General features: G+C 37.1%; 1 protein-coding gene across 1 annotated transcript in view; it reads left to right on the top strand.

Annotated features, from left to right (window-relative positions):
- Clbn (Nuclear export mediator factor NEMF homolog Clbn) overlaps nt 1-18,802 on the top strand; it is a 136,824-nt gene that overhangs the window by 39,918 nt on the left and 78,104 nt on the right. Inside the window, exons 6-7 of the mRNA XM_089090664.1 lie at nt 4,680-4,843; nt 13,951-14,148. Of these exons, the coding sequence (XP_088946790.1) occupies nt 4,680-4,843; nt 13,951-14,148 (362 nt within the window). The remainder of the gene's footprint in view (nt 1-4,679; nt 4,844-13,950; nt 14,149-18,802) is intronic.

The following is an 18,802-nucleotide window of genomic DNA, read 5'->3' as shown; positions in this document are numbered from 1 at the left end:
AGCCCAAGCATAAAATCCCCCTCCCCCAATAAAAATGTCTGTATACTTTCCAATAAGAAATACTATACGCAAACAATTTGCAAAATTTACAGCTTAAAGACCTATCCCCAGGGGCTGTGGGGGGTCATGTTATCTCCAAAGCCGTTAATTTTAGACCTTTAGACTATGCTGAACAAAACGGCTATCTCAAAGTTTTGATCGGACGATTTTGGGGAAAAAGGGGCATGGGAGGGGGATGGTTGCCCTCCGATCATTTTGGTCGCTTGAAAAGGGTGCTAGAACTTTTGATTTCGATTCGAATGAGCCCTCTCCTGATGTTCTAGGACCAATGGTTCGATACAATCGACCCTGAAAAAAAAACACGCAACAGTGATCTTTCTTCTAGCAAAAAAATACAAAATTCCACAATTCTGTAGATAGGAGCTTGAAACCTGCACAAAAGGGCAATTTCAATTTCCAATCAAATGAGCCCTTTGTAAAATTTCTGTAACAGCTTTTTATATAAACTTTGTATACCCCCATGGCACGACTTGAAACCCTTGCCCTGAGGGCTCTAAGGTGTTTATCATCATAAAAGACATAATTTCCATAACTTTCGACTATGTTGAACAAAATAGATATATCAATATTTTGAGAGGGTGTGTTTGGGGAAAAAGTGGGCGAGAAAGAGGGGCTAGTTGCCTTTCAATCACTTTCGACTATTAAAAGGCCAACCCTTTCAATTTTTAATTTAATGAACCCTTTTTGATGTTTTTACAACATCACTTTCTATAAGAACCTTACAAGCTCCCAGGGCATAACTTATAACCCTTGCCCTGAGGGTTGCGGGGGGGATGGATTGTCATCCTTAAAGACCTAATTTCCAAAACTTTCAACTGTGTTGAATAAAATGGCTGTCTAAAAATTTTGATTGGATGTATTTTGGGAAAGGGTGGATGTGAGAAGGGGGGTGGTTGCCATCTAATCACTTTTGAATATTTAAAAGTGCACTAGCCCTTTGAATTTTCAATCCAATGAGCCCTTTCTCAAAGTTCTACAACAAAGATTTCAATAAGAACCTTATAAGCCCCCAGGGCACAACTTATAACCCTTGCCCTGAAGACTGCAGGGGGACTGTTCTGCTCAAAGGTATAATTTCCTGAACTTTAAACTGAGTGGAACAAAATGGCAATCTAAAAATTTTGATTGGATATGTTTGGGGAAATGGTGGGCGTGGAAGGGGTGTTAGTTGCCTTCCAATCAGTTCCGACTATTAAAAAGGGCACTAGCCATTTCAATTTCCAATCGACTGAGCCCTTTTTGAAGTTTCTACGACAACGCGTTCTATAAAAACCGAATATGCCCCTAGGGCATAACTTACAACCCTTGCCCTGAGGGCTGTGGGGGAGTGTCCTCCTCAAAAACATAATCTCTATCTGGAAATCCACAACACTAAACAAAATGGCTATCTAAAAATGTTGATAGGATGTGTTTGAAGAAAAGGTGGGCGAGAGAGGGGGCTAGTTGCCCTCAAATCACTGTCGACTATTAAAAAGGGCACTAGACCTTTGAATTTTGAATTGAATGAGAACTTTTTCAAGTTTCTACGACAGAGATTTCAATAAAAACTTATATGCCCCCAAGGCATAGCTTATAACCCTTGCCCTGAAGACTGTGGGGGGAGAGTCCTGCTCAAAGGTATAATTTCCTGAACTTTAACTGCGTGGAACAAAATGGCTAGCTCAAAATTTTGATCGGATTTGTTTGGAGAAATGGTGGACGTGGAAGGGGTGTTATTTGCCTTCCAATTACTTTTGGCACTATCCATTTCAATTTCGAATTGAATGAGCCCTTTTTGAAGCTTTTACGACAACGCATTCTATAAAAACTTTATATGCCCCCAGGGCATAACTTACATCCCTTGTCCTTAGGGCTTTGAGGGGATTCTCATTCTCAAAGAACTAATTTACAGAACTTAAGACTACGTTGAAAAATGTAGCTATCTCAAAATTTTGATTGGATGTGTTGGGGGGAATGATGGGGGTGGGGGGGGGCTAGTTGCCCTCTAATCACTTTCGACTATTAAAAAGGAAAGTAGCCCTTTGAACTTCCAGTCGAATAATCTTTTAGTGAAGTTTCTACGACAAAACCTTCTTTAAAAACCTTATATACCCCCAGGGCATAACTTAAAACCCTTGCCCTGAGGAATCGGGGCGAGTGTCCTCCAAAAACATATTTTCTATCTGGGAATCAACTACGCTGAACAAAATGGCTCTTTCAAAATTTAGATTGGATGTGTTTGGGGGAATTAAGGGCGTAGGGGGGGGGGGCTAGTTGCACTCAAGTCTCTTTCGACTATTAAAAAGGGCATTATCCCTTTGAATATCCAATCGAATGAGTCTTCTTTTTGAAGTCTCTACGACAACGCCTTCTATAAAAACCTTATATGCCCCCAGGGCATAACTTAGAACCCTTGCCCTGAGGATTGTGGGGGAGTGTCCTCCTCAAAAATATATTTTCTATCTGGAAATCAACTACGCTGAACAAAATGGCTATCTCAAACTTTTTATTGGATGTGTGTTGGGGAATGATGGACGTGGGGGAGGGGGTAGTTGCCCTCCAATCACTTTCGACTATTAAAAAGGGTACTAGACCTTTGAATTTTGAATTGAATGAGAACTTTTTCAAGTTTCTACGACAGAGATTTCAATAAAAACTTATATGCCCCCAAGGCATAGCTTATAACCCTTGCCCTGAAGACTGTGGGGGGAGAGTCCTGCTCAAAGGTATAATTTCCTGAACTTTAACTGCGTGGAACAAAATGGCTAGCTCAAAATTTTGATCGGATTTGTTTGGAGAAATGGTGGACGTGGAAGGGGTGTTATTTGCCTTCCAATTACTTTTGGCACTAGCAATTTCAATTTCTAATCGAATGAGCTCTTTTTGAAATTTCTACAACAAGGCGTTCTATAAAAACCTTATGTGCCCCAAAGGTATAACTTAAAACCCTTACCCTTAGGAATCTGAAGGGTTTGTCATTCTTGAAGACCTAATTTACAGAACTTTAAACTATGTTGAATAATGTGGCTATCTAAAAATTTTTATTGGTTGTGTTTGGGGGAATGCCGGGTGGGGGGGGGGGCTAGTTGCCCTCCAATCACTTTCGACTATTAAAAAGGGCACTAGCTCTTTGAATTTCCAGTCGAATGAGCTTTTATTGAAGTCTCTACGACATAGCCTTCTTTAAAAGTCTTATTTACCCTTTGGGCAAAGCTTAAAACACGTCTTGGGTGAGATATGAGGGAGTGTCCTACTTCTAAACACATATTTTATTAGAAAATCATATACGCTAGGCAAATTGGCTGTCGCAAAATTTTTATTGGATATATTTGGGGGAATGATGGGCGTAGGGGGGGGGGGGCCCCTAGGTGCACTCAAGTCTCTTTCGACTATTAAAAAGGGCATTATCCCTTTGAATATCCAATCGAATGAGTCTTCTTTTTGAAGTATCTACGACAACGCCTTCTATAAAAACCTTATATGCCCCCAGGGCATATCTTACAACCCTTGCCCTGAGGATTGTGGGGGAGTGTCCTCCTCAAAAACATATTTTCTACCTGGAAATCAACTATGCTGAACAAAATGGCTATCTCAAAATTTTGATTGGATGTGTTTGGGGAATGATGGGCGTGGGGGGGGGGGGGGGGTTAGTTGCCCTCCAAACAATTTCGAATATTAAAAAGGGCACAAGCCCTTTGAATTTCCAAACGAATGAGCCTGTTTTTAAGTTTATACTAAAACTCCTTCTATAAATACCTTATATGCCCCCAGGGCATAACTTAGAACCCTTGGCCTGCGGGTTGTGGGGGAGTGTCCTCCTCAAAAACATATTTTCTATTTGGAAATAAACTACGCTGAACAAAATGGCTATCTCTCTCTTGCGAATTATCTCCACTTGTTACGCTGTTTGTCAAGCCAATAAGCAAATATGCAAAAAGTGGCACGTTTGGATTACCTACATGAGGATCACCTCGTACTCATTACTCGAAGAACAGTTTTGTAAGACATAGACCCTCAATTTGGAGGGAAGGTCTTCCGAGGAAGGTTATCCGTGAAAACCTGTCTTTTGATTCCTGTGAAATGAAATTCAACAGACACAACTCTAGAGATAAAACCTAGATAAATGGCTGACTAGTGGTAGACTAGTCCCTACTAAGATATATCAGGCTGTCGCTGCGAATTTTTTCGTTGAAAAAAGTGGCTGACGTAGTAAGATGCACGAGTCATACCTCTCTGATGATTTAAAAATCAGTGTTTGATTCATCACGTCTGTACTTATTCCTTAATCACAAATCTGGTCGGTTATTCGTTATTCGTGAAACAGCAGCAAAGTAACGTCCAGCATTGCCGCCTTTAGTGACTTATCTCCATTTCTAGTGATTTTTTATATTGCCTTAAGCAAAAAGTCATTAAATCAGCATATAAATCACTAGATTATGGAAGAAGAAGAAAAACACTAAATCAACCAAAAAATTAATAAAATCTAGTTATTTTTTTACCGGTTGGCAACACTGGTAACGTCCAAGACAGTTTTGAATCATTACTGGCTCGTTTTATTTGGCGTTGAATATGATTCGTTGTTTTGAGTCGAAAGTCTTTTGAATTCATATCGATGTTATCGTTGCTATTATTCTTTTTAGAATATGGTTCGGCACTTATAGAGCATGTTTTAGTGGAAGCTGGTTTCCCTGCAAATGCTTGCATTGGCAAAGGATATAGCAAAAATGACGATGCTGATAGACTTTTTGTGGCGCTAAAAAATGCCGAAAATTTGCTTCAACAGCTGCGTCATGAAGACTCAAAGGTACGATAACATTCTTTAATTGTTTGATATTTTCTTTTTTAATTTTAAAATATTCAAAATATATAGGCTATATCTATAGTTACTTCATGGCTTATAGATTAATAATGTGCTTGCAATTTTTTTTCCAAACCATTTCATTAATAAATTAGGGCAATACGATAATGGATTCTTAAAAAAAGGAAGACAAATAGACCAATATAATAATGTTTAAAAATTGTTCTTGGTGAGAAAGCTAGTCACCGTGGGTTTTTTAAAATTTAGATGGGAAAATTTAGTACCGTATCTTTTCTTGGTCGAGTAGATTTAGTAAAAAAAAAAAGTTTATAAGCAAAGATAGTGAATTTTCGATAAAAATTCAGTGTATTACTCGTGGAGAACTTTCACTTCAATATTTGAGTAACTTTATTTAAATATTGGCTAATACTGTTTAAGCTTTATGATCCCTGTATAATTTTTTATGGTTTTTTTTTCTGCTATTCTATGGTTTTAATATATCAGCGAAAGACAAAATTTTTGCTATAATTCCATAGCTGATATTCTGCTCTCTATCTATCTACCGAGGTACATTTTAAAAATATAGCGTACATGGTTTTTAGATTCAAAATACGTTAAATACTGGTTGAAAATCTTTGAAAAAAGCATACTTGTCCTATTTTTTAAGCAAATTTAGATTCTTCTCCAAAAAAAGGTTCAAGTAATTTCACAAGTCTGGCTCGGTGAATGGATAGTTCTGAGACTAATGGATACAATGACAAAAGTATCTTGTCCTGCTGGTGCGAGTTACAGCTGCGGAATTTTTGCAAATCGCTTGTTTCAGAGGGAACATATATCTTAAGTATTGCAGAAACTCACCCATGCTTGATAAACATGAAGTCCAAATTATATCGTGATCAATTTATGTGTCAATTTGTTCTATGTCTAATTTAACAGGTAATAAAAAGAATTTAAATATTTTAGCACTCAAAAATGTACGCGATTAGTAGATGGTAGCACAGATCGCCATTATTCATGTGTGGATTATTCATGGTTTCCATTCTCAATATTCAGGCTCTTTAGAATATTTTCAAGTCCCAAGCATCGCTTGGGGCTGCTCGGGATTTTTTCATATTATATGCCTGATTCCTTGTAAGTTTCTCATTTCCAAAAAGAATCCTGCTTCCTGTTTATAGAATACTTTTTATTCTTTTTACTTTTTTGCAGCATACATAACAATTTTAAAACTATTAGTCTATTCATAAAAGAAAAACACTAATAGGTTCTTCAGCATTGGGAAGCCTAAGCCATAGTCACGCAGTTATGCATGAATTTTATTCAGAGGAGGGGGGAATTTGGAAAATGTGAAATAGTATTAATGTATCAAAAACTATGAAGAATCGCAAACATTTTGAGATATCCTGAGAACCCGGCTTTAATGGTGTAATAGAAGGGTTCACCTTTCTATGTCTGGTGCAGCGTTGCCAACGTGGTACAATTATACCATTTTTGATTAAATTTAGAGGTCCTGGTACAATGTGGTACATTTGGAATTTTTCTGGTATAATTCAACTTTTCCAGTCTATTTTGATTTTACTTACTCCTCTCTGAATTGGATATCTGTTCAAGTTTTAGTTTGTCGAAAAGTTTCTTTAACTTGCTGTTCAGATGGTACAAATTATTCTCTTGCTATACAGTTTTAGTCAGGAATCTGGTGCAATTTATTTCAAAGCGTTGAGAACGCTGGTCTGATTGGTAAAAGAAGAATATTAACGATATTGGCTTGATAGAATAATTTATTTGTTGCAATTATATATCATAAGGTCTTAGAAACGACAAAATAAAACCAAATCCAAAATGGAAATTCTACCATGGTAAAATGACTAATGTAAAAATTAGTTACTGTCTCCTACGGCTTGTTTATCAAAATAACATAATTTTCATTTTACTGCTTATAGGTAATAAGTTATGCAAGAAAGGGAAGGGAAAGGCTGTAGCCGCGGCTCCTGGGATCTAGGAAGATCTGGAATTATTGCTGTAAAAGCTTATATTTTCCATATTCTGTATTTTCCGTATAATTCACCCATTTCTTGAAATTAGGTACCCCTCCTAAATCTGTACCATCTGAGATAAAACTTTTGCACCGGCCTGGTCCTGCTTAAAGGAAGTTTTACGTGTATCAAACCAATCTCAGTGAATGAACAAGATACAGTAGAAAATAATCTGTTTAACGGATTACCGCAAAACTGAATGAAGATATTACCAACACTTTATTGAAGGATTGATTAGTGGGGGTATTCTTAACGCTGTAAAGAAAAACCGACTTGCCTGACAGAAAATTGTCCTGGAGCATAATATGATAAATAAAAATCGTTCGTCCGGCCGATATTAACAATATGCCGATCACAAAATGCCAACATTGCAACTTAAATTTTATGAACACTGTTGGGGTTCCACCCCTGTTTCTTTTCCTTTCAGATAAATGCATTTTTTTTATTGTCTTAATTATATTATCTGACAGCATACTTTCAAAAGACAGTCTAAGTTTTCGCTGCTAAATTATAGTCGTCACAATAAGTAAGCTTCGAAATCAGTTTTATTTTTGTATATGCTGGTTTAGAGTCATTGAACAATAAGAATAAAAGGTAGAAATGGGTATAAATGAAGATTGAAATGATTGGCTCAGCCAAGTAAAAGTCCATCCCTACGAAAAGTGCTGTACCAATTATAATTATTTTTTTAGTCTGCGTGTAGACCCCGTTCGGGGAGATATATTTTTGTGGGATTATTTCGACCCTTTTGGAAGAATACAAGTAAGGTATTTTCTACAAACTGTGTACTAGTTTCCGTAACCCAGGCAGTGTAGGAATAGAGCTACGAGGTACCAACATTGTTATATTGACAGGGAGGTTTGTTACCTCCAAAGAGAGAGTTAGATATTTACTAGCCGTAACCCAAGGCGGGTACACTTGGCTTTAAAAAGTGGCCATTTGACCACTTCATCGCATTATCATACGCTGGGACACGGTATACTGTAAATCAGGTACTATCAAACCCGAATTTCGCAGAAGCGGTGTGACAAATGTGGAACTCACATTATAACGGATGACCGGGGCTTTCTACTCCAATAAGTGGTGACACCCGTATATTAGCACGCCAGTGGCGTTGTGGCCTACCGGTATAAAACTGGTAACTAAAAATACCACGAACATTGGTGGTAGCAACAAAAGGTCCTATCAGTAAACCTGATTGTGATAGATACGGAACCGTTCGGGTAAGAGCGGGTATCTCACTAACATTTGGACCGACAAGGGGTTCTCCCCTTCGAGTAAGTGGCATAGCAACCTTTTTGCACCATTTTTGCACCAATAAGTGGCGACCCCCGTACCTTACACCCCAATAAGTGGTGGTAGGAACAAAAGGAGCTATCAGTAAACCTGATAGTAAAAGAATTCCGCGTTTTCGAAGAGACTTGTTGAGTTAGCCTACATAGCGATAGTAGCCTATTGTGGTTACATATAAAGAGAAAAAAAAAACGGAATCAATTAACAGAATTATGAAGATCTATTATGGGCTGTGCCTTGTTAGATCATAATTGAAAAATTTACCGATCAATATATCGCGCAACTAATTAGTCAGCAAAAATATAAGGCTAATTGACATACAGCAATTTTTCGCGAGAGACCGGAAGTTACATGGATAAAAGAACTTTCATTTAGAATGAAAAGGTAATTTAAGCTATCGAAATTTTGAAATTATATCGGACAGAAATAAGATTAATTCAAGAGCGAGAAGGGCGAGTGAAGCCCATAGAAAAAGTAGGAAAATAGAAAGAAAAGCAAATATGGAGGCCTTTGAGGGAGGGCACCGACAATATAAGAAAAAATGCAGGCTGAGAAAGATAAAATAAGAATAAAAAAAGAGACAATACGGATAGAGAACGAACAGATTCAGGAAATGAATTAAGAAGAAATAATGACAGATGGAATCAAAGTAGTCCGAGTAGAAGGAGTAGTGTTGAATCGAAATCCAGCAGGAGCTCGCAAAAAAGCACTCAAATAGATATGACACAACAACTATTAAATTTCATGGAGAAAGAAAGAGAGAGAGAGAGACAGGAAAGAGGGAAAGATAGAATAGAAAGAGAGAAAGAGAGAATAGCTAGAGAACGAAAAGAAGAGGCAGATAGGGAGGATAGAAGAGAACTAATGCAAATGATTGCAGGGAGAAACTCCCAAGAGCCTCAGAAATCGTCTACAATAGAGGCAATAGAGGCAGGCAGTAAACCTTCAACCAATGAAAGAAAATGAAGATGTACATTTATACATATACAATTTTGAAAAAAAAGGTGGAATTAAGCGGATTGCCGAGAGAAAATTGGGTGACAAGAATACAGCCCCTCCTTAACTACAAAGCACAAATTGCATATAAAGCATTACCAATAGACTACTCAACAGATTTTGAAAACCTAAAACAAGCCATTTTTAAAAAATCTCAACTCATGTCCAAGCATTATCAAAGTAAGATCTATAAGCTAAAGAATGCTAGAAAGCGAAACATATCATTCAATTATGCACAAATTGAAATACATATGTCTAAAATTACTAAAACTACGAAACTATGAATTTCTAAAAAACCCGGAAGAAATACAAAATAAGATAAAGGAAATAATATATAAAACAGTAATGGAAAAATTTTAGAAAACAACCACAAAGAACTTAAAATATATTTGAAAAAAAAGAACCCAAAAAAGAGTGTAGAACTGGCGGAAATGGCAAATAGGTGAACCAAAATAAGAGAAGAAGTTGAGGACAGAGCCATATTTCAATAGATTACAACAAAAATAGGCACTGTAACACTGCGCAAGGATAACTAACTTGCTATAACTGTGGTACCACGGGGCATTTTGCAAGAAACTGCCCAAGTAAACATGACCAAAAACCACATAAAACGACAGCCTTGGCCATGACCCATAATAAGAAAAAAAATTACGCATTTGCAGAGTCGCATAAAATATACGGAAAGTTGAACGGGGAATTAGTAGAAATGGTGATTGATTCCAATAGTGACCAAACGTATGCGCGAACTGACAGAATAAATTGAGCGGAAATAGACCAGAAAAATAATGTTATAACTTTGAGCTATTGTGGAGACAAGCACCCATGCCCGTCTTCTTGGGTTAGAATAGAAATTGCAAAGAAGGGCGATACGGTCCAAAGAAAAACGATAAAAGTAGGCTTAGTACATACGCTAGCAGTGGATGTTTTAGTAGGAGGAGACCTTGGAGATATCGGAAATCTCCTATCGTTAAAAGCGACTTCTTTAACAGTGGGAAAATTACAAAATTACAATACGACGGAAAAATATAATACTCCGTTGACTACGGGGGGAGGTGGACCGGCCCATAAAACAAATGGGGAGGCCGTGCCGCCCTGTCGGAAAATGAAATACTTGATACGCGTATTCAAAATATTGATAATCCACAAAAATGGGATGCGGAAGTAAAAAGACCACAAAATATTGAAAATACGACGCGCGAGGAGGATTTTTCGGTAAAATTTCCAGGAAATGAAAAACTTGAAAACACTTTTAATGAATATATAACGCAAACAAGTACATGCCAAAATAAAACGCTGGATTGTACCAGAGAAAAAGGAGACGAAATTTATTGTAGCCGCCTTTCCTCGTAAAAATCGAGAAATTTTAGTACAATATGAAAAACCAAATGTTGGAATTCAGTTCCCATTTGATAACGAGCTATTTGTTTCGGCGGTAAGAATAAAGAAGACTAAAAGAGAGAAAAGAAATACTAAACGGAGCTACAATGAAGTAATGCAGTCAAAGATGGTGGACACTGGAGTCCAAATCAGATTTAACGACGATTTATTATTTTGCTCGAATGACAAAATTGAGAAAAGTAGAGATGTAAAGAGGAATGCAAAAAAAGAGACAAAATTTGGAGATTCAGCCTGAAGTGGCGAAAAATAAAAAAACGTTGGATGGGCTGTGCCTTGATAACATAAATAAAATTGAGAAAAATAAAATTTTGGATGCGCTGTGCCTTGATAACATAAATAATAGGGGGAAAAAGAGGTCAAAGGCCAATGGGAAATAAAACATGATAGGTACAAAACAAAAATAAATGACTTACAATTGGCTGGTGCAAATATGGGAGATATTGAATGTCGAGTCGGATTGGAAAAATTTGGAAAGGAATCTGAGATTAGTATTATCAATTCAAAAGATATGTCGATCCTTTATGGATCGACACCCGTATATTACCTCGCCAGTGGCGTTGTAGCTTACCACTATAATACTGGTGGCGTTGTGGCCTACCGGTATAACACTGGTGGCTAAATACCACGAACAAACACTACTATAATAAAAACAAAAATCAACTAATATCAAGCGTCATTTCCTTATTATTCAATTAGCCTGTTTTGTCATAAGGTGGCTAATTAAGTTGTACTACTGCATGTAACTCGCTGCACATCAATTTCATTATCAACTGTTGGAGAGTTCAAACGATGGCTTTGTGTATATAATAAAAAGTCGTGATGTTTTTTTGTACGGTAAGTTAAATTGTAAATTTAAATTGTTTCAAGAATCGGGAAAAAAATAATCGATTTAGATTCCAACCCTCTAAAACACCCTAATTATGTCGATTCCAGTTTCACCGCAGGGTTACCACCTGTAACACAAAAGTGATATTTTAGCACTACTTCATCAGTGAAGTAGCACTGTAGCACGTGCTGCATTGAACATAGAATTTTTTGAAAATATAGACATATAAAATGCAGTTACACGATGTGTTTCACATTAAAATACATTTTTTATGCATGACAATAATCTAAATTCAGTTAAATACGGGATATGCGTGTGCGCTTACATTTTCCATTCAGCGCTCTGATGAGGTCAGGATACATTTTTATTCCTTTGTATTAAAAAGGTTAAAAAAATTGACCTAAAAACTAAACTAAGTACGTTTAAACGGACCATGCGCGTGTCGCGACGGAAGCTACAACACGCGCGAAAAGTTGTTTGACTGTAGCTCCGAAAAGCGCTGTGTAGCACGCAAATTTGAGTGATTGTATCACTTTAGGAACTGATTGCGGTGGCAACTGGATTCACTGTCCTTTTGGTAATAATTATTCACGTCTTGATGGAAATACATTTTAAAAAAGATTGGTTTACCAAAAATTTTTCTTATTAGCTGCATATGTTGTATGCAGGGAATTTCGTATTGCCGTTTTAAATTCACAGACTGTTGATTTAATTGAATATTTGGCAATCTCAATTTGAATACTTATATTTTATGATAAAAGAACGAGAAAAAAAGTTGAAATAGTCCCAAGTAATAACTCAAAGAATGTTTGTAATACATTTGTCTAACAGTTTGCGGTAATGAACTCTAAGTAAGGAGAGACTCGGCCAATAGCAACGGAAACTAAAAAGTCAGGTGATCTTGATGAAAGTTACACAAATCAGATTCAGCATATCGGAGAACCTTCTACTGTATAGGTTTCAAGCTTCTATCTACAAAAATGTGGAACTTTTCTCTTTCTGCCATCAGTCTGATCACGGATACATGTTTATGTGTTTTTTTTCTTTTCTTTTTCTCCTAGAACGATTTGTTGAATCGAACAAATTGTTCTAGAAGACCGAGATAGGGCTCATTCAAACGGAGGTCAAAGATTCTAATGCCCTTTTCAACTGAACGAGAAGATTTCAGGGCAACTAGCCCCCCTCCAGCGCACCTTTCCCCCAAAAGACATCTTGAAATAACCATTTGATCCAGCATAGTTGAAAGGTCTGATAACTATGCCTTTGAGGATAACATAACCCCTCATAGTCCCTGGGGAAAGGGCTGTAATTTTTTACGCAAGTTATACCTAATTCAAATGTAGTATTTGTTATTGGGAAATATACAGAATCTTGGGTTGGGATTTTATGCGGGGAGAATTTTACGTGAGCAGGAAATTTTCAGTAGGAAATTTTTAAGGGAAATTTTAGACGAGGGTGGGGGGAGAGATTTCCTGGCATGACTTGAAAAATAGCCAGAAATTAAATAAACAATTAAGTTTTTTCAACCAAAAGTAAGGAGCAACATTAAAGCTTAGAAAGAACAGAAATTGTTCAATACATGACGGGAGCTGTCCATTCCTCAACCCTCGCTCTTTACGCTAACGTTAGACTTTTCTTAATTCTTTAAGTCCCAATTCTTTAAGAACGACTGCTAAAACACAAAGGCCATTGAAACAGAAAAAGAAGTAGTTTTAATCCTCTAAAATACGTTAGTGTAACGAGCTAGGTTTGAATAAGGGGCAACCCCCTCACTTACGGGATGATTTCTGTTCGTTTAGGTTTTAATGTGGCTCCTTACTTTAGCTGAAAAAGCTTGTTATTTTTTATTCAATTATGTAATAAATTTGAGTTGTACTTTTGTTGTGTGGTTCTGAACATCTAAGCATTTTGAAATCTCAAGTTTACTAGATGGCGTATAAGAAACGGTAAGATGCCCAAAAAGTGTGGTTTGATCCGACGTTCTAGAGATCCTACTTCTCAGGATCTCTAGTCACATTCCTTCAAAATAGATTTTAAGCCCTGGGCAAATTTTTGAAGCGCAGTTGATAGTAAGATGGAGAGGGACTGTGTAAGGGATTTTTTGATACTTTTTATTATAGTATTTATATTTTTTAGTTAGTTATATATAGTTTATATATATATATACATATATATATATATATATATATATATATTTATGATATTATTTAAAATTAAAATTTCTAATAAATATTAGTTAATTATTTTTATGGAGTTACTAGTTTTTGCATTATTTTCAGATTTTTGTTTTCATTTTCTTATGGAATATTTCAGAAACATACCTTACTTATGAGCTTTGCAAATGTAATTATGGGAAATAAAATAAAGTGTCCTCTCGGATGTTTAAGAAGGGCAGTTGTGAAACAAACATGCAATTGTGTATACAGTATATGCAGTAATAGTTGCAATTATGCTGTGATATTCAAGTACGGTATTGCTGCATAGTTTAACTGAACATCAATCTGTTAATATAATAGTCGATTATGTTTTATCGAATTCTTATTTCCATGCTGATTCAGTCTTTTATTCAGGGCTATATTATCCAACGAGAAGAAAAAAGAGCCACTGCTGAGAACGGCCCACTGCTAACATTTGAATCTTTTGAACCTTATTTATGGTGTCACGTTAAGAATTCACCACGATTAGATCTGGTCAGTTTTCATGATGCAGTTGATGAATTCTTCTCAAAAGTTGAATCTCAAAAATTAGACTTGAAAGTAATTCAACAGGTAAGTCACCCAACATTTATTGATTCTGAGTGCCATGTGAATAAAACCTGCAAAGAAAAAAGAGGAATAAAAAATGGATAAAACTAATGGTAATTGCCATGGCTGATTGCAACCGTTTCACCCTTGAGAAATATATTAGAAGAAATTGTGCTTCGAAGAATTTGACCTGGTTTAAATCAAATCAAATTTTTAATGACAAACAAATTTGGTTTCAGATCAGGTTGCTGCACCAAAAATTAATTTGCAGCCCGAAATACTCAAAATCGATGAATACAGGCAATGGTAATTATGTATCACTAGCTTAACCGTCGCGTGCTGCTGCGATACCGAAAGGAAGGACATTCGAGGAAATCCCCCCCCAGGAAAATTCCCCTTCAGAAAATATTCCCTCCCCCCTGTGGAAACTCCTCTTCTGGGGAAAAGTCCCCCCGCGAATTAATAACGATAGCATTTTTAAATTTAGAAGTATTTGAAAAATTCCCTGTGGGCAATTATCCTGGAAAATCTGTCCCTCCTCCCCTCCGCAAAAAAAATCATCCGAAAAATTTATGTGCGCTGAAAATCACCCCGGAAAATTGTTGCATGCTAAAACTTCACCCAGAAAATTACCAACCCCTCCCCCCTGACAATTCCCACTTGTAAAATAACAATTGTGTTTTAAATTTGAAAGAACTTGAAAAATTAGGATTATTTAATTACCAGTTGGGCGTTGCTGGATAATTAGTATTCATAAAATATGAATAATGTGAGCAAAGGCAAATGTCAAGTATTTGTGTTGAGGGTTCTCTAACTTCAGTTAGCGTAAAAAGTATTCGAAAGACTTAGATTGCCTTGGGGTTATTTCTATACATAACAACTTCGCCAGAGTGTACTCGACAACTCCTTAAAGCTTGTTGGCGATCGGATGATCGGATGAACACAAGATACAGTTTGGTACTGCATACACAAGATACAGATGCACAGATATATATATATATTCAATTTCTTTACTAGTTCTTTATTAATCAGTAAAAAAATGTTTTCACAAAACTATCAAATTAATGACCTACGGTGAGAATAACTCGTGTGTGGGTTTATACACTCAACAATGAATACATTAAAAGAAATTAACAACATTTAACAATAAAAGAAATTATACATCATTTGACCCGATCCTAGGGAAAAAACGTATCTGAAGCTTTGAAAACTTTTTTTTAAATGAATTGTTTAAGAATTTGGGGAGAAATTGGAATTTAATTTAATCATATTCAAACAATAAAATCCTAGTAGGTTTAAGGCCTTCTGTCAAAGCTTAAGATCCTGGATGACAAGGGATTGGAACTAGGATCTTGAGTGTTTTAAAAAATTTAGAAATGATCTTACAAGTTATTTAAATATATAAATAACTAACGATTTTATTTTCAAACGTCATAAAACGGCCATGCCGATCAGCGGCAGTTCTTGTCATAATAAGGCACTAAACATATAAAACATGAAAATCACAGCCATAGCCATCGTCATGCAAAATTATACATTGATCTTAAATATCACAGATTCAAACTAAACAGAGTCAAACAGAGTTGAACGAATAAAAGAATAATGAACTGAAGAAAATGAATATATACAATTATTGACGAGTGGGTCAAACGGAGTCAAGCGAATGAAAAGAATAAAAGAATAATGAACTAAAGAAAATAAATATATACAATTATTGACGAGCGGGCGCAGAATTTGAAACTTGAAGGACTAGGGAACAAAACTACTTTCATACCGCATATGCCGTGCTGGTACCGGCTGAATTTTCGGTACCGGTTGAGCTACTTGTCACAGGAGCCTTTGGTGCGAAGGGAGATGCTCAGGGGGGAGGATTTCACGAAGCTGCGCATTTTCCAAAAATAACGACACCAAATTAAAACAATTCATCACGGCGTGTCGAATGAGTTTTAAGTGAAAATTGTCTTAAAAGGGAGCAATAAGGGACTTGGGAGATTTTTACACTACCAGAAGAGCTCGGTACTGGATCCTTTCCTGGCAGTCCTTCTGGTTCGAAGTCAGGCCGTAATGCCGAACGGGACGAGCATATTCTACCAGAGGTCTGACAAACGTAAGAAAAATACGAAAAAGGTGGGGGGCTGGGAAACCATGATGAGCAAGGAGTTTTAAGGAAATGATACCCAGGGTTGCCCGTTTGATCATCTCCTGTGTCTGTTTTTCCCACTTCAGGTCATGTGTGAGATATACTCCCAAGAGTTTAATATCCATGATGCCTGAAACATTCCGTAAAGCAAGGGATGTACTGTCCCTCAGAAAAGAAAAACTTAATACCCGCGATTTTTCACGATTGACGATCATTTGCCCTCCTTAGTTTTGTGTGATAAACTCGCCATTATTCTGTCTGCATCGCTTGAAACACTCTTTTCACCTAGCTCCAGTACGGATAGATCATCAACGAACTTAAAAAGATTCGACTCATCATTTGCCGACTCATTTACCATAACCAAAAAAAGTAGAGGGCCTAAAATTGTTCCCTTGGGAACTTCACAGTAGATTGAATGGGATCAGAATAGGCTGATTTATACTTAGTTTTTTTACTTCTACCTGAAAGAAACTTGCAGCTATTTTCATCAAATGTACATCAACATTAAAATTTGTCAGTAGCTTGTGGATAAGGGTTCGATGGCAAATCAGGTCGAATGCTTTCTTTAGGTCAATCGAGATGAGGTTGACCCAGCGTTCTGGTTCATCTAGATGCTTTAAAATCTTATCAAGCAAACGAAATAAGTAATGGCTTGTTGAATTCTTGGGAATATTACCGAATTGTTGAGAGTCAATCTTATGCAGAATAAAAGTTTTCAGCCACCCAGTGATGAGGTGCCTGAGAACTACAGGGGGCTCCTTTTTTGGGGATAGGGGTTATGAATCTTTTTTTCTAATTTTGCGGATGCTGGCCTGACATTGTAATCTTGTTGAATATTAAAGTTAACGGAGCACTCAAAAATTCAGGAAAAGCCTTAATGAGGTCAACAGAGGAATATCGAGTGGTGTATTACTGGTCCTCTTCAGTTTCATCAATTTGAGGAGAATTTGGGATTGTGTAATGATTGGAAAATCTATAAGATCTGGAGATGGATGCGGAAAATCTTCCGAGTTGAGTGGTGGAAGTGACTGAATGATCACTGCCAGGTGAGTGTTTAAGCGATCTGCAGTTTCTTTGGCCAACTCATCATAGCCAAAATCCAGTCCAGTCTGCGTTTTACCTGTCGTTTGCTTTATCCTTTTTTACCACTGTTCAGGCTTAGAATCCAATAAATGAGATACTTCCTTTTGGTAGTACAGCGCCGCTGCCTGGCGGGTCATTCCTCTGATTTTATTCTTCGGGGTAGTAGCCTCTTTATATTTTTGTTCCTGAAAAATTGTCTCATTTTCCTGCTTAGCGTTTTGATTTCTTTTGTAAGGTATGGACGATCTGCTGAAAAAACGTTTGTTAAATTTTTCAGGAAAATAGAAATAGTACTTGCCGAGAAGTTTTTCTTGAAAAGTAGTGGCCATTTTTCAGCATTAGCCGTAGAAATTATACGGTCCCATTTTTCAGTCGTGAGCCAATTGCCGAAACCAAACAATCCGTTGTTTGTGATTCGGCGACTCATAGTTGTTTTTGTAGTGTACCTGACCCGAACTTTGCTTATGAGGTGTAGCTGAAGGGTGAAGTGGTAGCTTTCTCCTATTGGGGGGCCTGGGGAGGGTTTCCTGTAGAATTGAGACATTTTTGTAGCTACGTGGTCCAGAGCCGTATCTTGTTTTGTTGTTGGGCAATTAACAAACTGTTGTAGAACTATTCCTGCTTCCAAGGACTCAAGTCGTAGTTTGTTAGCATCACCAAACAAGAAAATACCACCCGTGGGGTATTTATGCTATACGTAGTCAGCGCTTAATCGAAGTTTTTTCCAGAAAACTTTTTGAGAACTGACATCTTGTCCAGGCGAATAATAAAATACACCAACAGCTATACCATTATAATGGGAGGGCAGGCGTCTAGGCTTTGCAAATACCCAAAGAATCTTATCATAATCATCAAGCACAGGTACCTCTATCTGAGAAGCAGGAATTTTCTTATTAATATAAATTGCAAGACCTCCCTTTTTTCCAAGCCAGTGGTCATCTGGGCGTAACTTTTATCATTTTATTTTAACCGGACAAACTGAGTAGATCTGGATTTTGTCTATGAACCTCTGTTACTGCAACTATTGAGGCTCCAATTACTTGAGCTAAATTCTCCAGCTCAATAATCTTATCCGTATTTTAGCTCTCTGCATTACTATACAAAAAAACTAGGCAGAGCAAAAATGTCAGAAGAGTATTCTTTTACCTTGGTTTTCATCTTAGTCCTTGGGCAGACAGTTTCCTGGTGTTCTAACGATTCTGCAAGATCAGTCTCTTGTAATGGCAAAAACCTGTTACTAAGTGGTACGACGTTAATTATAGTTGAAACGTGGGAGGTTGATTTTTTAGGAAGGATCGATTTGGGGATTTGGGGAGGGTAGGTGGGGAGGGAGGAAGGGGGAGAGCTCCAAGAGTAACCGGATAGATATGCTGAGCCCGTCTGACCCGTGATGACCGCGAAAAAGGGATCCAGTAACGCGATGTTGGTATTGAAAAACGTTGTCGAGGGCGCGAT

This window comes from Artemia sp. Qi Xiang Cuo, chromosome 6 (assembly GCF_049724085.1).
Source record: "Artemia sp. Qi Xiang Cuo chromosome 6, ASM4972408v1, whole genome shotgun sequence".
In the NCBI taxonomy this organism is placed as follows: Eukaryota; Metazoa; Arthropoda; class Branchiopoda; order Anostraca; family Artemiidae; genus Artemia; species Artemia sp. Qi Xiang Cuo.
The sequence above is the reverse complement of the archived record's forward strand: the minus strand, read 5'-3'. Positions and strand labels throughout refer to the sequence as shown.